The sequence below is a fragment of the Oncorhynchus clarkii genome, chromosome 26 (genome assembly GCF_045791955.1).
Source record: "Oncorhynchus clarkii lewisi isolate Uvic-CL-2024 chromosome 26, UVic_Ocla_1.0, whole genome shotgun sequence".
Taxonomy (NCBI): domain Eukaryota; kingdom Metazoa; phylum Chordata; class Actinopteri; order Salmoniformes; family Salmonidae; genus Oncorhynchus; species Oncorhynchus clarkii.
The window spans coordinates 16,651,784-16,675,876 of record NC_092172.1 but is presented as its reverse complement, the minus strand read 5'-3'; the positions used below and the strand labels follow the sequence as shown (position 1 = coordinate 16,675,876).

Below are 24,093 nucleotides of genomic sequence, written 5' to 3'. Positions count from 1 at the left end.
TTTAACACACAAAACAAATTTCAATTCAATCGGCCATCGTCTGTCCTTCTCTTGAGTGCTGGAACAAAGGAATGGCTGTGACCAATTCGCGCCCTAACGCACAGGTTTTCTTCTCGTGGCACTTACTCAAATCACTCCCATAGGGCCAATTCTCGCGGGATTTGAACGATTAAAAGCTCTACTGAATGAGGACATCTAGTGGAAGACATAGAGTCTCCCCAGAATCATAGCTGGTTGGGAAGGGTGGGGGCGATGACGTCAAAGTTGCTCCAACTTTCATGACCACAAAAACTAGTTTGGAAGAATGCCTGCCCTGTGAGTTCTGCTATACTTACAGACATAATTCCAACGGTTTTAGAAGCTTTAGAGTGTTTTCTATCCAATAATAATTATTATATGCATATATTAGCAATTTTTGACAGATTTTTTTTTCAGTTTACTAGGGGTACCCAATCCCTCCAAAGGGGGCATATGTCTGCCATATCTTTAACAGGTTTTAAATTAACACAACAAAATGTGTAATAAGTCAAGGGGTATGAATACTTTCTGAAGGCACTGAAACTATTTGGTTTGGCCATAAAATAGTAGTACCAGCAGTATCATTCAATATATGTAGGCTATTCTTTCCACAAACCCTACCAATTTCCACTTCACAGAAAATGCTGAAAGTGGCTGCAAATCACCATGCTCTTAAAACCAATGTGATTATTGCACAGCCCCAGCAGATGGAGGCAATTGGATTCAAGGTGTATTACAGCATAGACAATACATTTTCAAATAAACATAGAACATTTGCTCTTATTGTAAACGCATTACCGAAGACCCATGCCTCCATCTATGGGACCATTGCATGTTCCATCCTAGCCAAAGTTCTGCTTTTTGTTACCCTTAAACCCTTGAAGGAAACCATCATCTCCAGCACCACCCCAACATCAACATGTGAAAATGGTGAGTTTCTATGTTTTGTAGTAAAAAAAAAAAGATGGAGGAAGATAAGTGTTTCCAATGACATCATCGTTGTGCATTGTACAATTGACACATTTGTAGACATTATCTACCAATTGGTTGATGTCATTGGAAAACCATATCTTGATATGTTTTACTACAAAACACAGAAATGCACAATTTTTGCATATGTCGATGTTGGGGTGGTGCTGGAGATGATGAATATGATGTAGATACAGTGCCTTGCGAAAGTATTCGGCCCCCTTGAACTTTGCGACCGTTTGCCACATTTCAGGCATCAAACATAAAGACATAAAACTGTCTTTTTTTGTGAAGAATCAACAACAAGTGGGACACAATCATGAAGTGGAACGACATTTATTGGATCTTTCAAACTTTTTTAACAAATCAAAAACTGAAAAATTGGGCGTGCAAAATTATTCAGCCCCTTTACTTTCAGTGCAGCAAACTCTCTCCAGAAGTTCAGTGAGGATCTCTGAATGATCCAATGTTGACCTAAATGACTAATGATGATAAATACAATCCACCTGTGTGTAATCAAGTCTCCGTATAAATGCACCTGCACTGTGATAGTCTCAGAGGTCCGTTAAAAGCGCAGAGAGCATCATGAAGAACAAGGAACACACCAGGCACGTCCAAGATACTGTTGTGAAGAAGTTTAAAGCCGGATTTGGATACAAAAAGATTTCCCAAGCTTTAAACATCCCAAGGAGCACTGTGCAAGCGATAATATTGAAATGGAAGGAGTATCAGACCACTGAAAATTTACCAAGACCTGGCCGCCCCTCTAAACTTTCAGCTCATACAAGGAGAAGACTGATCAGAGATGCAGCCAAGAGGCCCATGATCACTCTGGATGAACTGCAGAGATCTACAGATGAGGTGGGAGACTCTGTCCATAGGACAACAATCAGTCGTATATTGCACAAATCTGGCCTTTATGGAAGAGTGGCAAGAAGAAAGCCATTTCTTAAAGATATCCATAAAAAGTGTTGTTTAAAGTTTGCCACAAGCCACCTGGGAGACACACCAAACATGTGGAAGAAGGTGCTCTGGTCAGATGAAACCAAAATTGAACTTTTTGGCAACAATGCAAAACGTTATGTTTGGCGTAAAAGCAACACAGCTGAACACACCATCCCCACTGTCAAACATGGTGGTGGCAGCATCATGGTTTGGGCCTGCTTTTCTTCAGCAGGGACAGGGAAGATGGTTCAAATTGATGGGAAGATGGATGGAGCCAAATACAGGACCATTCTGGAAGAAAACCTGATGGAGTCTGCAAAAGACCTGAGACTGGGACGGAGATTTGTCTTCCAACAAGACAATGATCCAAAACATAAAGCAAAATCTACAATGGAATGGTTCAAAAATAAACATATCCAGGTGTTAGAATGGCCAAGTCAAAGTCCAGACCTGAATCCAATCGAGAATCTGTGGAAAGAACTGAAAACTGCTGTTCACAAATGCTCTCCATCCAACCTCACTGAGCTCGAGCTGTTTTGCAAGGAGGAATGGGAAAAAATGTCAGTCTCTCGATGTGCAAAACTGATAGAGACATACCCCAAGCGACTTACAGCTGTAATCGCAGCAAAAGGTGGCGCTCCAAAGTATTAACTTAAGGGGGCTGAATAATTTTGCACGCCCAATTTTTCAGTTTTTGATTTGTTAAAAAAGTTTGAAATATCCAATAAATGTCGTTCCACTTCATGATTGTGTCCCACTTGTTGTTGATTCTTCACAAAAAAATACAGTTTTATATCTTTATGTTTGAAGCCTGAAATGTGGCAAAAGGTCGCAAAGTTCAAGGGGGCCGAATACTTTCGCAAGGCACTGTATATATATATTTTTAAATGTCCCTTTAACCACACACTGTGTTCCACTACCATTTAAATGCAGAATTAAAGAAACAAAACTGACATCAAAAACTCAGTTACAATACAAAAAACTGTAAATGCAGTAAATGAAAATAATAAGAAGTCTACAAGTTTAGACGGACCTACTCAACACCCTGGGTGAATTTTGATGGGTTTAAGAGCCCTTGGAACTAAATGTCTTCACTACTGATAGAAAGACAGCCACACAACCCACCACGATGCCTCTGGGGCTAAAATGCAAGTTAAGTTCATTAATAGCAAAACAACTTGTATCCAATCAACAAAAAAGCAATTCACTTTGTGCATTTGCTGAATATTATTGAAACAAATAAAGGAAGAACATTTCAAAGGCTTTGTGGATGTTCAGTTCACTTGTCAATATATTGCTGAGGTGTGTGGATGCCTATATTGATCAGGTGCTGTTCAATGTACAGGCTGAGTGTCATTTTGGAGCTTGTAAAATAAAATGCATTCCCACTTTAAACGCATGCAGAAGCTAAGTTGGCACAAGCAAACTCGGACCCTTTAGCATGGGTGGGAGGAAGCAGGAGACGGAGTGGCTGGGATGGTAAGGTCTGAACAGAACAAACATTCCTAAAGATGAACTGAATGAAATTATGGGCAAAAGTCACATAAGGTCATTTCCCTCTCTAATGGGTGTTCACCTATAAAAAGACTCCCACTGCAATTACCTACTTAAAACGGAAAAACAGACTCTCTTGTGAAGTGCACTACTTGAAATGACCTCCCTTAAATGGCCTGGCATTAGTACTATATAGACTGACTGAAAGGCAAGGAAGAAAGTTGACCTCAGACAACAAATAATTCGTGCCCATTTCCAACTTCTAGATGGAAATCAATAACATGTTACATCAATTAGAAAAAAAGGGAGAGCTAATCAGCAAAGTAAAAGCAATATGAATTTTGTATGGCAAGAGTTGACTAGAAACAGCCAACATTCCTACACAACAGCTGAAGTCAACCTAGAGTGATGCTGCATCTCCATTCAGCCATATTTCAAAGAAGAGTTGTCAGGGGAAGGGACAAACAGGAAAAACGTAATGAAGCCTTAAGGTTACAGGCAGGGGTGGCAGGACAGGGATAAGAACAGGGATAGGAACAGGAACATGGAAGTGTGCAGCCGTATAGAGCTAAACAGTAAGGACACTGGCACCAGGGATGTGGTGACAGCCAGGCCAAGCTATAAAAAGTAGCAGGGCAGGCCACGGATGGGTGATGGGTGTAGGGTAATATCACAGCCAGCATGCACCCGCCTTGCAAAGTACAGTAACAGCACAGAACAGTAAAGGTGTAAAAAGGCCAGGGCAGTGATGCTTCAGCAGAGAGCTATATGGTGGCAAACAGAGGAAGGCTGTGCAGGGATACGGGGAGGGAGAAACTACTTGAACAAAGAGCCAAAGCGACAGGCAAAATTGTCTGGTGTGACCAAAAAAAACTAACCTGAACTGCTGAACAGCCTAAAATTAAAGAGTTGTCCTCATTTGACAGAGAACCAATAGAAACCTACATTTGAAATGTCAAAGTATTTTTTCAATCCTTGATTCCAAAGATTTGGGGTACAAAATAAAGTTCACAAAAAAAGTGAAAAGAAGAGATAGCCAGAAGTAGTAAGGCCAATTTGCAGTAAAATCTACAGTCCCAAATTAAATTTCATGTAAACTGAAAAATACTTCACCTTCCTCCAGCTACAGCCAGTTTGTCCCGCCTTGTCTGAGGGCTGCATTGGCTGCATTGAAGCACTGATGTCCGAAGGCAACAGACTTCTGGTTCTACTGAAACTCACTCTAAACCGGGGCACTTTGGTAAGGGGCAGAGTAAAAAGAGCTAAAGTGAATTGCATTTTGAACGTTCAGGTTGTGACAAATTTAACCAGAAAAAGGTGTTTTGTTTTATATTTTTTTATCTTCCTTTGAATATGATATTGGGTTAATTAACATTTAGGCCTACAGTTGCAAACACCTAGTTTCAGTGATTTTCTGGATTACTTATGTGGAAGTACTGTACTGTACTGTACTAGATGTACTATTTAGCCTTACACAGACTGATGCATGGTGTCAGAAGATACTACTTGAACTAATGGTGTGGCAGTAACTGGTTAAGCAAAATAGCTGCAAAACACATAAGTAAACAGTTAGTGATATTTCTGGAATTTTGCAAAGAGGTATCACTGAATTTCTTAACATTTTTGGATCTCAAACAATGATTTTGTGAGCAGTACCGAAATGGTTTTGTACCCGGCTTCTGACTTGTCCCAAAGAGAGATGGTTTGCATTTTTATAACATTTATCTTCAGAAATGTACAATAACAGACTGAGAGCCAATTGCTATTGTCAATTAATGGGGTACATTTAGCTTTTCATGATTTAGTGGACCCCAAAAAGACAGACTGCCGTATTGAAGATCATTCAGACAGCCCAAGAAGATGGGGACTGTAGGTCTTGTGTGCCCCGAAAGAATCAGGGGTGTCCTCTAACGGCATGGAATGAAGAGGGTTTCCTTAGACTCCAACTGCAAGGCACAGTGTTCCCAGCATGACTTTGTTTTGGCATAACCCAACCACTGAAAACAGTGCAATCCTTATAGCCAATTGTTGAGCTAGGATGATGAAGTTGGATTTCTATGGAGAGCAAGAATGCCCCCTCTGATTGTGTGTTACAGCCCCTATGCCTTGATGGGAAAACCTTTAAAAATGTCTACCCTAAAGCACATTAAAAGAGGCCTTTCTGATCTGCTTGCAACCTGTAGGCCTATGTCATAAAGAGATGTTTGGATCCTACAGTCCCTGTATAGAATCATTATGTCAGCACAAAACAAGGCAATGCTTTACTACAGCTCATTTTCAGTCTAGCCCTCTGATTGGGATTCTAAAAGGGGCTGCAGCTGGAGCTGATTACATCTGTGCTGTGAGGTTTATAGCAACCAGCAACAGATCATGATATAAAAGGTACTCATAGTTCCGCATGTCTGCAATAATTATTTCTGTGTAAAACCCAGGGGATAATGCAAACCAAAACAAAAAAACAGGAACAGGTCGTTCCCATCACTCACAGTTTGAAGACTGTGAACAGTTCTGAGACGTGAGCAAGCCCCCAGGGCCCAGGGATGGCTGGCTGGCATTGTGTGCAGTGTGTTTGCTGAGGGCCACAGGACGCCCAAGGGAGAGGGCAATAAGGCCTCATAACTCCGGTCTTCAGCAGCTGCTCCTTGCCTATTGGCTGTACTCTCTACATGCAGGTGTAAGCCTACAGGTACAGACTGTGTGCTGCCTACCCCTAATGTAGTTGGAAGTGGTCTTGCAGGTAGCCTAAAGAAGGGTTGACTCCAGGAAACAGGATGGAACCATTACCAGCACTGCTCACTGTTACCATGGAGGCAGAAGAGAAGAGGGGGTAAAGGAGGAGGGGCTTACCTGAGTCAAGGGCAGCTGAGGGAGGAGGAACCGCCTCTCCACCGCTCTTCTGGCTCATGGCTGCTGCTGGGTTTTGCTGAGTGGAGGATGGCAGCTGCAGCTCTTTGGGGAGAAGGTCATACACTGATTCTGTGTAGAGAGAGAAGAGAAATGAGAGAGGGGGGGTTCAGGAGGTGAGTCGAGTCCCACTTGAAAGGCTGTTCGTAATCTCACAGCATGAGAGAGTTTGCAAAGAAGTCAGCAGATTTACTGTACATGAAGCGCTTTCAGAATTCTAAAAGACAAGTTTAAATACAGCAAAGTTACAGCTCCTCCTTTTCAAAATGTGAGGAAGATGGTCAATTTTCTAAATTGTAAAATGCCTTTCACTTATAGGCTATACTCATAAGGCTCTCCTTATAGACATCAAGAAAACATTTCAACAGGGAAAAACAAAAACCTTCGTAAACATGGTACAGCATGCCTTTGGCGGTTGACACTGACCCTGTACCAGGCCCAGAGCATTGTCCTGCCTGGCCATCACTCTGGAAAATGACCTAGCAGTTTATAAATGTACTATAACAACAAGAGCATAGTGATAAATACAGCCCCAGTCCAGATTCCTGCCATGTCTCCACAGCCTGGCCTATCAGCTGCTGCCTGGTGCCCCCACCACCTACCAACCCCCATCCCCACGTGTCTGTGCCAGGGGCCTTGGACGTCTCGCTCCGCCCCCTCCCTGAAAAATGGCAGGGAGCTATTTAGAGGAACAAGAGCACAATGCCCCCCGAGCCATGTTTAGTATGCTGATGAGCACCACACTGAAAACCAAAGGGGCTGAGGAGGACTGGAGGAAGGCGAGTGTGGAGGGAGGTGACTTCAAGCGCTACACTACATGTGATGACGACCAGAACATTCACACCTTCCAACTCCCCCCATTCAATAGGACTATATGGTTCTGCAGATGGAGCCTCTTCACACTTACTAGACTTTTCCTAACTAGGCTACACATATTACTCAAATGTAAACTTGCTTACTTTCTATGTCTCAACTGTTACCTTCGGAGGAAGCGCATGACACGACAGTTGCCCCCCCCTTGAAGCAGGGCAGTGCGAACAGAATTGTCTCATCGAGCCAACACTCCTACAGTATAAATGGCAATACCAGAGCAGTTTTTACCTGAAAATACAGTAACAGCCTGCTACGTTCTGAAATTGTCGCAGTAGGTGCCGGCTACACTGAGCCATGTAAAACTATGGAAGCCCATCCCCACCACCTAAAACATGTCAAATGTTGATCATACAAATGTTTCATTTGTAACATTGTGTGGTGATTTCAGAGACCACAGGTCCCAGAGTGGTGGTGGGGTGGGGGGCAATTGTTTTCCTGGGGCCTAGAGCTTTTCCTGATCTGGTAGTAGACTAACCTAACCAACTCCGGATCCTATTTGAAGCATATGACATAGTAATAAATCACTGTAAAAAATCTAGTCATATGTAAAAACTAAAAAACATTACAACCCTTCACACAGATTAAGAGACAACTATGATTGGATAAAAACAAACAAGGCTGAGCTCACTGTATGTAGGGTTGCTCATACAGCAAGTCATTACTATTGTGTTGATGGATTCATTCCAACTTTGGATTAAAAAGGAATAGGTAGCCTCGCTACCCGAAGTGTGACTATAAACCACATTTGATCACATTCACATTTTCTTAGAACACAAATAAATGGGCCCATTTTAGGCTATAAATTGGGAATGTGCATCTTTCCCTTTCACAACGACTTAATGTGTATTTAGATATATGGGATCCGGTACAATACATGAACGATACGTTTTAGTTTGAAATGATTTGGTGCGATTCAGTTTGAGTAGAGAACAAATTGATGGTTTGAGATGCAGTAACATTTGTTGCATAAACACATTAATTTTCCATTCTATATTAAAACCTGTTGCTGATGGAGCTCATGAGTTGGGCCTCGCTGAGCCAGGATCTGCCGGTCTGTCTGTAAGTGATGTATGTCTATGGTGTGTACTGTGTAGGCACCTGATCTGAGCCACAAGGGAGACTAGGCATCTACCACCAGATTAGGGGGGCAATGTAGCTTTATGTTTCTTGTCTCCCCATCACCTACTAATTAACTTGTCATTTTTGCAGATTAAGTTGGAGCAAGTAATGTATCAATATTTATCATTTACAAATTAGCTATGACATACCCAATGAATATATAGCACAACTGTTTAGCGAGCTTATTTTCTCTTCCTGTGTTAGTAATGCCGAGCACCTCCCAAAAGTGATTCCTTGTTAGGAAATGATCAACTTTACCCTGTATATCTAATTACCATATACACTGAGTGTACAAAACATTAGGAACACCTTCCTAATATTGAGTTGCACCCCTTTTGCCCTCAGAACAGACTCAATTTGTCAGGGCGTGGACTCAACAAGATGTCGAAAGCGTTCCACAGGGATGCTGGCCCATGTTGACTCCAATGTGTCCCAAAGTTGTGTCAAGTTGGCTGGATGTCCTTCGGTTGGTAGAACATTGATACACACAGGAATCTGTTGAGTGTAAAAACCCAGCAGCGCTTCAGTTCTTGACACACAGTTCTTGACACACTCAAACCGGTATGCCTGGCATCTACTACCATACCCTGTTTAAGTCTTTCTTTAACCTGTCTCCTCCCCTTCTCTACACTGATTGAAGTGGATTTAACAGGTGACATCAATAAGGGATCATAGCTTTCACCTGGTCAGTCTATGTCACGGAAAGAGCAGGTGTTCTTAATGTTTTGTACACTCAGCGTGCACTGATCAATTAAAGCAGAACTACTGCTGATGGTGAACCTGGACAATTGAAACATCTATTGGAAGCACATTGATAACAATCGAGCAAATTACATGTGTTGTCACTCAAATAATAAAGCCTAATATCGTTCAAGGCCTTTTAGCATGTGAATGCTGAAGGTGCCGCACAGATGTACATGGTCCTGCAGGGACAGGGAGCATAGCTCGCGTTGGTCAGCACGCAAAGCTGGGCACAGTGTGCAGTTTGACTAGACTGATAATCCCTGGGCTTGTTTGGCATGCAAAATGACTTGTAGATCAATGACTGTCAACACAGTTATATGGCTAGTTCGACAGTGAATGAGAGGACACATCAGATGTCATAAAAACACATTTGAACCGGCGATTCGCAATGTTAGAATCTATTTTCTGACGGATGCATGCTACATTTGGATCGTTTTGAGGTTTGCGGACCGACGTTAAACATCTGAAAATCGAGTGAATCGTTACATCCCTCCTATAAATACACAGCGTAGGCTATAAAAACATGTTACGTTTCCCCTGGCCAGACGCAGATGGGATCAGATCGCATAGGCTTCTCTAGGCTACCTGCAGCTGTTATCAGTAGACCCCAGTTGATCAGACTGCAGATCAGACTAATTGTGCACTTTGACAAATCATGAAGCATTCTTTTTTTTGTGGCAGTTATGGGCTTCCAAATAAAACAGCTTTGATAGGCTAAATTTACTTGATGAAAACATGCCGTTATAGCAACTCTGTGCTTTTGTCTTGAAGCTAAAATGTAACGATTGTAGCCTATAGACGAGAAATAAACCCTTTAATTGTCTGCACATACATGTTTGTGAATTGTTGTATTAATCAAGAGTGTAATATGGTTTGGTTGCATTATTCAACAATGTAATATGTTTTAGACGAAAAGTATGTCAATGTTGAATAGTTTGTGCCAACTGGCTAGTGGCTACTGTGATATTTATGTTAAATTTGAGCTACGGACAAAGAATGTGGTGTTGCCAGCCACAACGAAAGGTAAAGCAAGGATGTAATGTGAATTGAAAAGTTACATTTTATTTCACCACCCCGCTCCTCAGATCTTCATATCTCGTAGTGGGACTATAGGGCCATCGTCAGCCTAAACAAACAAGTCCTAAATTATCATTTGAATCGATTGCTTTTTGTGTCCTAGTAAAGCCCCTGCTGATCCTTTTTATATTTTACAAGACAAAAAGCTCAATAAGCTACTTTTCACTTTAATGATTGAGATTGCAACACCAGATCTGAATGAATCCATGCAATCATATCAAAGTAGAATCAAATGAATGGCCTGCTGAGGGTTCTCTGAGAAGGAAACCATCTTTTACTTCCAAACCTGAGACGGTAACACCTCAGGGATAAAACGACTTCTATGGAAAAAACAAGACTACGCAGGTCACAGCAAAAGCCCTGGCATGTCAATAAGTAGCGTTTCAGAACTGATTACAGTAGAGAGAGCAGGATTGACAGAGGGCCTTTCTCCCTCGGACTCCCCCCTCAGGGCGAACGGGACAGAGGGAGGGGAGCTAGAAAGCCTTAGGTCAACAACATGACAACACGTTTACTACCAGACCCTATTCATCTTCCAAATATTATGGTATGAACTAACAGCGGCCATTACAGTCGCCTGACTCTCTGCCAACTGCCAGCTTTAATTACTTGCAGCTGAGTCCCGGGGTTTGGTGTGTGTGTCAGATACTTAACCCTCCCATTGTTACCGCTGGCTGTCTACTACAGACGAACCTGGGAAGCAAGCAGTGAAAACCAGCCTACAGGCCTCGGGAGTCCCACAGCACTGCTCATTCTGGATGAACACACAGTTTCCCACACAGAGGGGCCTGAAAATGACAATCTCTGCCGCCTCCTCGCCCAAGCTTCACGTTGGAGCAGCACAAGCAGATCTGGTGTGGTTTAATGCTTCTACGTTAGGTAACCCCTTCAGAAAAGAAAGGCATGAACAAACACACACACTTTCTCTCCAATTCTCTGAGTCTGCCACTCCGTTTACCAGTCCCTCTACCAGTCCTCCCTGGCCACACTGATGGCACATGCAGGAACATATGCACTCTGCACGGGGCCCTTCCAGTAAACAGAATGCAGACCGCACAGACAGAAAATGTGTACTCTGCACGGGGCCCTTCCAGTAAACAGAATGCAGACCGCACAGACAGAAAATATGTACTCTGCTCTCGAATCAGTGGCTGGCCTGTTTTAGTGTTTCCACAGTCCCAGGACTTTATAAAGAGTGAAAATTCCTATTCTGCTGCATAGTTTCCTCCCTCGCAAACAGAGCACAGTGCTTTCTTTTCACATCGCTAAACACCATTTTTCTTTCGCATGGGGAAAAGAAAAACAAGGGTCAATATCATTAACTGGCTAAATAAACACATTGACTTGACACCATGTGTTGCCTCCATTCTAACACGCTCTATATTCTTACACCCTGTTTTGCTGTTCTGTGAACTTGATCAAGTCAGACTGAAAATGAGGATAAACTTAATTTCCTCTCCTATTCTGACAGAGTTCAGAAAGTGAACCAGTTCAGTTCCAAAACTGGATTTAAGATGCCAATTATTTTATTTGATCTGCTTCAAACCTAAAATGAATGAAGGGAAGATGCTGCCATCCCATTTCTCAAAGAAAGAATGCTGTTACTATACATGCATTGATGATAGGGTTTAAATTATAATTAAGATACGGGTACACTTTATTTAGCCTAACTCTGCCAAGCCTATGATCTGCCACATGCAGCCTACTGTTCAAAGATTCACCTTCTTTAGAGGCAAATCCAGGCAAAGTTGACCTCAAAACGTCCACACAGTTAAAAATTGTTCCCATAGCATGTGCCACGCTTGTGTTCAGTTTTGACTGCACAACTCTATGTCGAAGTAAAAGTGTAAAGAGAGACCACTCACCATGGGAAAGGCAGGACTTACACTCCCATTCATTTCCCTCACATTCCTGGTGCTTGCTCTCACTAGCCCTAGCACCTGGGGCGTGGCACTGTGTTTTTGGCTGAATGACTGTTAACACCCCTTCTGTCCCCCTCCACTCCCACCACTTGTCTTGTTACAGTGTTCACCGACCTTTTCCATCAGCTTGTTCAACAGGTTGGTTGCATTGTCATTGGAAGCTTGTCAAATAAAAATGGAGGCCATTGAGAAAAACACAAACAGCCAAAGTAGGATAAAGGTGCAGGGTGGCTAGGCTACATTATGGTGGGACAACACTAAATGTAGACAAGGAAGGATAAAGAATAGACTTACCTTCACAGCAGCACATCTGATGTGCAACCCAGGCAGGGAGAAACACATTCAGAGGGCTGGCACCTCCAGTGAGCTATTTACAACAGTCCTGATATGTTTACAACCAAGCCTACATGAGGGCTGCCACTGACACCATAGCAACAGGGAACATGGGGGCACTTTCCATAAGAGAGTTGTCTCTTCTCATGAGAAAATTAGGAGAAAAACAGACATACAAAACACCCAAATAAAGAAGTTAGCTTACCATTTACAGGTGGATAATTCTACAACTGCCAGAGTTACTGTAAATACTGCAGGATCATCTCAGTAAGCAACGGTAACCCATGTGTTTAAAAAAATCTGTTAAATCTTTAAACACCACCCACGGTCTCCCTTGACATCTAAAGCTGTCTGGGCAGCCATCAATTTTCTATTCAAATCAGGTGCTACTCTGGTATGAGCCCAGAGGGAGAAGTCAACATCTTCGCAAAATACACTCCTAAAGGCAAACCAATACAAACCATTGAAGCACAAGTCACATACGGCCCACCTACTTTGTAAAACATTGATACTGAGAAATACGATCTTGAGTGAATGTTGAATGATGACGTCAAAAGTGTCGTCTCAGATTTGTTCAACCGTAAGGAAGATGTTGCCATCCGATGTGTGACTGAAACATGGTGAAATTGTTGTGACAAAGAGGTGCTAAAAGTATTCACCACATAAATGTCAACCAAAACCAGTAAAGCGAAACAAAACTTTTGATAAGTAGACCTAGCCTAACCTGTCCACTGTGATCCTCACACCCAAGAGTAACCTATATATCAGCAAGAGTCCACTCAAGCCACAACAAAAAGCTTTTCCCAAAGACAACTATGACAATCACAACCGTTGCAACGTCCTTCAGTCTCAATTTGGCCAACCTAACAGCGGCATGATTCAAATGCGCCTGACAACTAAGGGATGGAGTAATAAAATAAAATGCTTCCACGGTATCACCCAACAGCAAATCTGTCCCCTCTCACTCTCTCCAGGAAAGCTGGAGGGGTGGTGGAGAACAAAATAAGGGGTCACCAGCTCTGTGGTCAGGGATTAATGTAAATGTTCACGTCCTCCATGTGTTGACATCTAGGGGGCAAGCCCAATCAGAGCACAGTTGGCTTACGCATTACCAGTGTCACCGTACCGTCATCAACCCTCATCTCTTACTGCTGTGCCCGCTGCCCAAATACAGGTGTAAGGACCACATGGACTAGTGACATCATTATAGACGTGGTCACCAGCACACCTCCAACAAGGACATTGCAACAAAAAAAAAACTGGTTCCCAATGCACTGACCCACCACACAGCTGAACTGAGGTCTCTATCTGTGCATAACCAAAGGAACATTCATATCTCCATCTTGGGTACCTGAACACTAGAAACCAAATGCAAATGAAACCATCCTCAGCCCCAGACCAGTCACAATCTCTCACTACCTGAGAAAAAAACATAATGGCTTCATTAATCCAATTGAGCAGGTCTGGTCTTCTCAGCTACTTCCTAATGCATGGCAAGTGCCATGTCCTGTCACCTAAGCCATCCACTGATGAATGTTTTATGACAATGCTCTCCATGGAATTGAATCCCAGAGCAGATCTATTCTTCACACAGAGACAGAGGAATCAACCACCTGAAAGAAAAAACAACACAATGTGTGACTAACAACACAGGGGCTCATACACTCAGCCTCCAGTCAACTTCCTTCGAGGTTGGCCGGATGTTTCGTAGGAATAGCTAAGGTGAATTTGATCAAAAATAACAAAATGAGGATTCTCAATGTTCTCTGTTATTCAAATCAATGTTCCACTTGGAACAATGTTGTTGGGGAAAATAGCTCAAATAAATTACTTAATGAGTGGCAATATTTGAGTTGTAGCCCAGTTGCAGTACAATGTTTAGGAGGAGTCACAAGGAGTGCAGAAGTTAGTTTAGAGCAGATTCACTTTTACAGCAGGCTTCTTTCCACACAACCAGTCCAAGAGCCATTGATCAAATTGTTCGGGTCGTGTGTGTGTGTGTATCTGTGTGGTTGATCATTAATACAGCACCATAACGTCTCACTCAAACAATATCTTAACACAGATGAAAGAAGACCATTTTAGACCAACGCAGTGAGCAGTGCATGGACAGAGGGGTTAACAGAGTGGATGTTTATAATTTCCCTTCCATGTGCTTCCTAATTTGTCATAGTTTCTTCCCCTGTCATACTGAATGGAATCAAACTAGCCGAGGTTTGTTAACCATTGAGTGAAACGCATCACAAGGTAGGTTGAGAGGTTTGGTTTTATAGACTGTGCATTATCTTTATCAGGTCCCATATCACATCTCAGAATGTGATCGGTGTCATCTATGCATCTTTGGTCTTCTCACTCTTTATTCTTTCTCCATCTGTGTTTGTTGTAAAAGTGAAAGGCAGCCAGGTCCTGGATTAAGGGCAGCCGTTGGTGTCACGCAAGGCTCAGAGATCGTGACCTGCAGCCTGTTTCTGTCCAGCTAATCTAATTTTGACTAGAGACCACCTCTTGGAATCAGATTAGGCCTACCTCCGACTGGCTCGCAACGCAACAACACCCACCATCATCAGGACAAACTAGCAAGTCACAGTGAGCCGACTGTGGAATTCAATTGTGAATCATAATTTTAAGCCAAAAGTTCTGATCTGTTGCATCAGCCTCAATGTACTGGTTGTATGAATATGGAATCTATTGTCCCACAACTGTCCCAGAGTCTGTTTCAAATTTATTTTTCACACAGAACTACGAGCTGACCAACAGAGTAGGTCAACTTTCTACTATGGAGGATAGTAGATTGACATAGGCTAGTGATTTTGCTGTTCATTACTTGTCTTGTTGGCAGAGGAACAGTAAACGTGGACAGTTATTCTAACATCTTCAAACTGAATTCGGTAAGAACGCATGCCATTGCATCTTTGAGTTGCATGTTCTGTTTAGAGAACGACCAATATGGATTTTTTAGGGCTAATGCCCATACCAATTTTAGAGGCCTATGGCCGATATTTTAGGCCGATATTCAATATCATTACATTTCCAAGAGACAGTCATGTATGCATTAATTAATCAATTTAAAAAAAATCGAACACATATGCCTTAATTAAACATTTAAAAAACAACAATTTTATTTGAATGGTAAATCTCTTAATAAACTGGGTAAATTAAGATGGCATAGGCCTACACTGCCTCATTGCCTGCATCCGTAATGGGTCAGTGGTCAAACGACCTCCACTCATCACTGTCAAACGCTCCCTGAAACACTTCAGCGAGCAGGCCTTTCTAATCAACCTGGCCGGGGTATTCTGGAAGGATATTGATCTCATCTCGTCAGTAGAGGATGCTAGAGGATGCCCCATTCAAGAAATTTAGAACCAGGAACAGATATAGCACTTGGTTTTCTTCAGACCTGACTGCCCTTAACCAACACAAAAACATCCTATGGCGTTCTGCATTAGCATCGAACAGCCCCCATGATATGCAACTTTTCAGGGAAGCTAGAAACCAATATACACAGGCAGTTAGAAAAGCCAAGGGTAGCTTTTTCAAGCAGAAATTTGCAACACAAACTCAAAAAAGTTCTGGGACACTGCACTGAAGATACACTGAAGATAGGAAACACTGTCACCACCGATAAATCCACTATAATTGAGAATTTCAATAAGCATTTTTCTACGGCTGGCCATGCTGTCCACCTGGCTACCCCTACCCCGGTCGACAGCACTGTACCCCCCACAGCAACTCGCCCAAGCCTTCCCCATTTCTCCTTCTCCCAAATCCAGTCAGCTGATCTTCTGAAAGAGCTGCAAAATCTGGACCCCTACAAATCAGCCGTGCTAGACAGTCTGGTCCCTTTCTTTCTAAAATGATTTGCCACCCCTATTACTAGCCTGTTCAACCTCTCGTGTCGTCTGAGATTCCCCAAAGATTGGAAAGCAACTGCGGTCACCCCCCTCTTCAAAGGGGGGGACACTCTAGACCCAAACTGCTACAGACCTATATCTATCCTACCCTGCCTTTCTAAGGTCTTCGAAAGCCAAGTCAACCTTCTCCGTTATGCAATCTGGTTTCCGAGCTCTTCGTGGGTGTACCTCAGCCACGTTCAAGGTCCTAAACGATATCTTAACCGCCATCGATATGAAACAATACTGTGCAGCCGTATTCATTGACCTGGCCAAGGCATTAGACTCTGTCAATCACCACATCCTCATCGGCAGACTCGACAACCTTGGTTTCTCAAATGATTGCCTCGCCTGGTTCACCAACTACTTCTCTGATAGAGTTCAGTGTGTCAAATTGGGGGGTCTGTTTTCCGGGCCTCTGGCAGTCTCTACGGGGGTGCCACAGGGTTCAATTCTTGGACCGACTCTCTTCTCTGTATACATCAATGATGTCACTCTTGCTGCTGGTGAGTCTCCGATCCACCTCTACGAAGACGACACCATTCTGTATACTTCTGGCCCTTCTTTGGACACTGTGTTAACAACCCTCCAGGCGAGCTTCAATGCCATACAACTCTCCTTCCGTGGCCTCCAATTGCTCTTAAATACAAGTAAAACTAAATGCATGCTCTTCAACCGATTGCTGCCTGCACCTACCCGCCTGTCCAACATCACTACTCTGGACGGCTGACTTAGAATATGTGGACAACTACAAATACCTAGGTGTCTGGTTAGACTGTAAACTCTCCTTTCAGACTCACATCAAACATCTCCAATCCAAAGTTAAATCTAGAATTGGCTTCCTATTTCGCAACAAAGCATCCTTCACTCATGCTGCCAAACATACCCTTGTAAAACTGACCATCCTACCAATACTCGACTTCGGCGATGTCATTTACAAAATAGTCTCCAATACCCTACTCAATAAATTGGATGCAGTCTATCACAGTGCCATCCGTTTTGTCACCAAAGCCTTCATACTCATACTCGTTGCCAAACCCACCGGCTCCAGGTCATCTACAAGACCCTGCTAGGTAAAGTCCCCCCTTATCTCAGCTCGCTGGTCACCATAGCAGCACCCACCTGTAGCCCACGCTCCAGCAGGTATATCTCTCTGGTCACCCCCAAAACCAATTCATCCTTTGGCCGCCTCTCCTTCCAGTTCTCTGCTGCCAATGACTGGAACGAACTACAAAAATCTCTGAAACTGGAAACACTTATCTCCCTCACTAGCTTTAAACACCAGCTGTCAGAGCAGCTCACAGATTACTGCACCTGTACATAGCCCCTCTATAATTTAGCCCAAACAACTACCTCTTCCCCTACTGTATTTATTTATTTGTTCCTTTGCACCCCATTATTTCTATCTCTACTTTGCACATTCTTCCACTGCAAATCTACCATTCCAGTGTTTTACTTGCTATTTTGTATTTACTTCGCCACCATGGCCTTTTTTTCCCCTTTACCTCCCTTATCTCACCTCATTTGCTCACATTGTATATAGACTTATTTTTCTACTGTATTATTGACTGTATGTTTGTTTTACTCCATGTGTACTCTGTGTTGTTGTATGTGTCGAACTGCTTTGCTTTATCTTGGCCAGGTCGCAATTGTAAATGAGAACTTGTTCTCAACGTGCCTACCTGGTTAAATAAAGGTGAAATAAATAAATAAAATACTCACAATACATGTGAATGCATATTCAAAAATAATGTGTGCATGCATTGAGTTATTGAGCTTGTTTTGGTTGATCAGTGGAGTCTATGGTGCTACAGATGACAATCTGTTTCCCTTCTATTTGGGACTTATATTAGCCTACTAATCAACGATATTTGCACAGCAGCATCACTCCAGCATGTCACGCCTGTATAGAAGGACATCATATAGGCACTGCTGTTAGTTTGAGAATATAAGAGAAAGTCTATTCAATGCAAATGGGTCCAACATAACGTCATGATTTGTGATCATGGATTCTTATGAAACTATTATTTTTAGTCATTTTCTGTGATCTGGAATTTATTTGTATTTTTTTTGTTGCCGTCAGGAAGCACCTCTAAACAACTCAGCTGCTATGACAAAATTTGAAATACCTCAATGGGCTGTCAAGGAATGGGCGGACTGTAACTTGATCCTACTGCTATGATTGGATAGAGTAAGGCTGTAACTTCACTTTCCCCTCACATCTCTCTCCATTGCTCATATCACTTGTTGACGTTTTCTGCTACTATGAGCACTAGCTAATGGTGATTACATTTCCTACAAAGCCATATAAGTGCATCATATATCTAACAGGGAGAGCGAGGGAAGGAACAAATGATTAAACGACAATGCACATTCTGTCTGAAAGGCTGAAATCTGCCCATAGTTTGAGAAGTGAGAACCTACATACAGGCACTGATCTACAGATTTCTTGGTCAATAAACATGCAGTAAGATTCTTAGCTAGCTAAACCTATTGCCAACCTCTATTTAGCCATTTTAAAACACTTCCTTCTTTCCCTATTACGACAGTCCTCTAACCCGACTATCAAATGGTCAATTTACGGGAACGATTGTGGATGGTCAGATCGGCACACCAGTAAATAGCTAACCTTACACTGCAAGTCAGTTGGCTCGTTCCCGAACTTGGTGCATGTTCAATATGATAGATAGCTAGCTATGTTGGCTATTAACTGCTAATGTTATCTGATATTAGTAGCTAATAATAGCTAGCTAGCCAACACCACAGATAAAAGGGTTAGTTATCGTCATCTTTGCTAACAGATCACATAGCTATCTGCTTAGCTAGCTTGCTTATTGCATGCATGTCCGGACACCTCGACAAAAGCGTAATTATTAGCGAATTGCTAACTAAACTAATATTTGCAACAGGAATTTGATTTGTCACTTTTCCAAATAATCAATTTCTCAATACTGCACATTTCTCTTCGAGAATATGCTAGCTTGTTGTTGATGATGATTTCCCCAGCTAGACATTCCTCTGCATTGTGCAGTGCTCGTGGTTCAGGCGGTGAGTGGTGGCTGGCAAAGACGATAGAGAAGGACCTATATCCGATAGAATAGAAAAGGCCAATATATCGGCTCGGGACGATTTTTCGGTCGTTCTCTAGTTTTGTTAAGATTAATTACCATAATGCAAACGTGATTTCTGTCATTCTGCGCACCGTGGGTAGATGCCATAATCAGGTGAATCTGAGCACCATAGGTGGATGCCATAATCAGGTTACTCTGAGCACCGTGGGTGGACGCCATAATCAGGTGACGCAACTGGACCAGGTACATTTCTCAAATGTCCAGTAAATTAACACGCTGCCGTTCAAAATGTCCTGCGCCACTTTTTGCTAATGGTAATCCTGGTCTGTCTGTGCTGTGTTTACCAGTAGCTTCAGAGAGGAGGAACAGACAATATGAAAGAAAGACTTCAGAAATCTGTGGAATTCAAGCTATTTACACAAGCCAACCCTCTGCACACACCCACAAAGACACACAGGATGGTTTACTGAACCAGGCCTTGCATACCATCAGGTGTGGTCTGTCAGTCACAATAGGGTCCATCTGCTAATATCTATCTTATTACTGCCTGTCTCATTCATAGGACACAAATCACAGGACTGCCATTCCCCCACTCCCCCATTATCACAAGGACGCTGCTTCACAATAAGCTTAGTGTGCCCACATAGGCATGTCTCCAGCCAGCGGGAGAACCATGCTTAGGCAACAAGGAGGCCTGTGGTCACTCAGCATGCGCAAGTACACTCACTGCATGACATCACCAAGCCAGGGCTACACTCAGAGCTTTTAGCTTCTTAGCCTCCCAAACGGGACAATCAGAAAAACAACCAGCCATATAACACTGAAATTAGAGTTAATTTGCCTCAGAGACTATCTGCACTTTAGAGATTAATTGCACTGACTAGTGGCGAAAATAAATAAATAATCCATACAGTTACACATCAGGATATCATTTTGGACAATATATAGTTTCGTTTTGACAATATCGCAATATTATTTTTGTGCTAGTTGCACCAAAGTTCCTGTATTTTTCCCTCGCGGCTTGTTCTCCATCTTCTTTTTAAATAGGGACCCAATTTGTTTTCAGCACTTTTATTTCCATGACTGATCAAAATTAGTTTTCTCATGGCTCTCTTGTCCCTCTGCAGAAGACACATGGTGAGCAATACATTTGTAACATGGAACAGCAATAAAAAGTAAATACACACACAAAAGTGTTTGGTCACTTAGAAATGTCCTTGTTTTTTAAAGAAAACCTTTTTCTTGTCCATTAAAATAACATCAAATTGATCAGAATTACAGTGTAGACATTGTTAATGTTGTAAATGATTATTGTAGCTGGAAACAGCTGATTTTTTATGGAATATCTACATAGGCCCATTATCAGCAACCATCACTCCTGTGTTCCAATAGCACGTTGTGTTAGCTAATCTAAGTTTATCATTTCAAAAGGCTAATTGATCATTAGAAAACCCTTTTGCAATTCTGTTAGCACAGCTGAAAACTGTTGTTCTGATTAAAGAAGCAATTAAACTTGCCTTCTTTAGAATAGTTGAGTATCTGGAGCATCAGCATTTGTGGGTTCGATTACAGGCTCAAAATTGCCAGAAACAAAGAACTTTCTTCTGAAACTCATTAGTCTATTCTGGTTCTGAGAAATGAAGGCTATTCCATGCGAGAAATTGCCAAGAAACTGAAGATCTCGTACAATGCCGAACTGGCCCTAACCAGAATAGAAAGAGGAGTGGGAGGCCCCGGTGCACAACTGAGCAAGAGGGCAAGTACATTAGTGTGTCTAGTTTGAGAAACATACGCCTCACAAGTCCTCAACTGGCAGCTTCACTAAATAGTATCCGCAAAACACCAGTCCCAACGTCAACAGTGAAGAGGCGACTCCGGGATACTGGCCTTCTATACCTGCTGTAAACTCTATGTGACAAATACAAATTGATTTGATTTTGATTTGGTTAAAAGACAAAAAAGGTTGATGCTATTTACTAGGGCCAGGATGATACCATTATCGCGATACTCGTTAGTATCGTGGTAAGGAAACAAAACAAAGTGGATTTAACTTCTTTAGGAAAACATCCCTAATGTTGGAAACAAATATCCATTATGTTGTCATCCAGAGTCACAATTATTTATTTTCCAAGCTATAGCACACAATATTTTACACACAGCAGGTTTTTAAAGGACCAAAGAGTCTGCTTCATGGTTTCATTTTTGTCATTGAAAAAGTATCGCAATACTGGTATAGTCCCGACCCTACTATTTACCCAGGATCATATGAAGGAGAAAAATGCATCTCTTCCCAAGTGAATGATTGATGAACAATGGTTAGTGGTTGAGGCTCTATCAGTACCAGCCATGTTGACATATGAGAACTATGAAAGACTCCAAACCATTTACCCAGCAGCCAATGAAATTCACCGTCAAACGTCAGCTCTGTAGAGCATTGAGAAACAGAGACCCCTCTCCTACCATCCATCTATAAATCCCAGGAGAGTTATTAGTGATATGCTTAAAAATAGCCTGCGGTGTACCAAGCCTCCAAATTTGGAACCTTTGTGGATTTGCTCTTGATTTTGCTACGAGCGCATGTTGACTCTGCTGATAAGACTGTTGGAATAAGCTGATAAAATATTTGGCATTAACAATTTATGTTAGGAAGGGTTGTTTTGGCCTTGAGGCTTCCCCTTCATGGGGGTTGGGGAGGGAGGTAATAGATGCATTTAGAAAAAAGTACAAAATAAATTGCCAAACCAGAAAATAACATTATTACTTATTACTGAGCAGAGCACTATGAAGGACTGCAGCAACAGCAGTCAGAACAACCAAAATAGAACCAACTGTGTATTTATCCATTTGTATAATTTAACCCATGATGAGATAGGCTTGCTGTACACATTGACCACAATCCTGATTGACCTCTTCAGTTGGACCATGATGGTGCCGCATGGAGGACTGTGTGTGGTTGGAGCGGTCTTTGCCTTGGCTGCAGTGCTAATTTGTCCTTCAATCTCACCTCTCCCAGCCATACTAAGACCATACCTACAGTATATTAATCACCTAAGAGGATTTGGCACAAAATCTAATTAAGGCTTTAGAATGTCTGCTGATTAATTAGAAATAACCATGGGAGAATGAGGCTATTATTATCAGAGCAATGGTACAAGCCAACACCACCACAAATAAATAATTGATGGCAACTCAGTTCGCAATGTTTGTAGGCGAGGGTGTTAAACTGAGAAGAACAACATTTAATTAAAATCAGATCAAAGTTTATTTGTCACGTGCACTGAATACAACAGGTGTACCTTACAGTGAAATGCTTACTTACAAGCCCTTAACCAACAAACGGCTGGACACAATGCATAGTCCAGGTCTTATGGCATGTGAGTAAAAGCTGTTAAGACTTTTGGTCCTAGACTTGGCGCTCCGCTACCGCTTTCCATGCGGTAGCTGAGAGAACAGTCTATGACTGGAGTCTGACAATTTTTAGCACCTTCCTCTGACACCGCCTAGTATAGAGGTCCTGGATGGCAGGCAGCTTAGCCCCAGTGATGTGCTGAGCCGTACGCACTACCCTCTGTAGTGACTTGCGGTCGGAGACTGAGCAGTTGCCGTACCAGGCAGTGATGCAACCAGTTACCACCATGCTCTCAATGGTGCAGCGGTAGAGCCTTTTGAGGATCTGAGGACCCATGACAAATCTTTTCAGTCTCCTGATGGGGAATAGGTGTTGTCGTGCCCTCTTCACGAGAGTCTTGGTGTGTTTGGACCATGATAGTTTGCTGGTGATGTGGACACCAAGGAACTTGAAGCTCTCAAACTGCTCCACTACAGCCCTGTCGACGAGAATGGGGGCGTGCTCGGTCCTCCTTGTCCTGTAGTCCACTATCAATAGGTTGTTATTTTGGCACCACTCGGCCAGGTCTCTGACCTCCTCCCTATAGGCTGTCTCGTCGGTGTCAGTGATCACTGATACCACTGTTGTGTCATCTGCAAACTTAAATGGTGGTGTTGGAGTCGTGCCTGGCCATGCAGTCCAGGATCCAGTTGCAGAGGGAGATGTTTAGTCCCAGGATCCTTAGCTTAGTGATGAGCTTTAAGGGCACTATGGTGTTGAACGCTGATCTGTAGTCAATGAATAGCATTCTCACGTAGGTGATCCTTTTGACCAGGTGGGAAAAGGCAGTGTTGAGTGCAATAGAGTTTGCATCATCTGTGGATCTGTTTGAGCGATATGCAAATTAGAGTGGGTCTAGGGTTTCTGGGATAATTGTGTTAATGTGAGCCATGACCAGCCTTTCAAAGCACTTCATGGCTACGGACGTGAGTGCTACGGGTCTGTAGTCATTTAGGCAAGTTACCTTAAGTGTTCTTGGGCACAGGGACTATGGTGATCTGCTTGAAACATGTTGGTATTACAGACTCAATCAGGGACATGTTGAAAAAGTCAGTGAAGACACCTGCCAGTTGGTCAGCACATGCCCGGAGCAACCGTCCTGGTAATTCGTCTAACCTTGCCTGTTGAAAAAGGTCTTACTCACATCGGCTACGGAGAGCGTGATCACACAGTCGTCCAGAACAGCAGATGCTCTCATGCATGCCTCAGTGTTGCTTGCCTCGAAACGAGCATAGACGTGATTTAGCTCATCTGGTAGGCTCGTGACACTGGGCAGCTCGCGGCTGTGCTTCCCTTTGTAGTCTAATAGTTTGCAGGCCCTGCCACATTCGACGAGCGTCAGA

At 42.7% G+C, this 24,093-nt stretch overlaps 1 protein-coding gene across 1 annotated transcript in view; it reads right to left on the bottom strand.

Annotated features, from left to right (window-relative positions):
* Positions 1-24,093, bottom strand: part of LOC139385151 (nuclear factor of activated T-cells 5-like) — a 65,052-nt gene that overhangs the window by 19,832 nt on the left and 21,127 nt on the right. Inside the window, exon 2 of the mRNA XM_071130233.1 lies at positions 6,274-6,402. Within this exon, the coding sequence (XP_070986334.1) occupies positions 6,274-6,402 (129 nt within the window). The remainder of the gene's footprint in view (positions 1-6,273; positions 6,403-24,093) is intronic.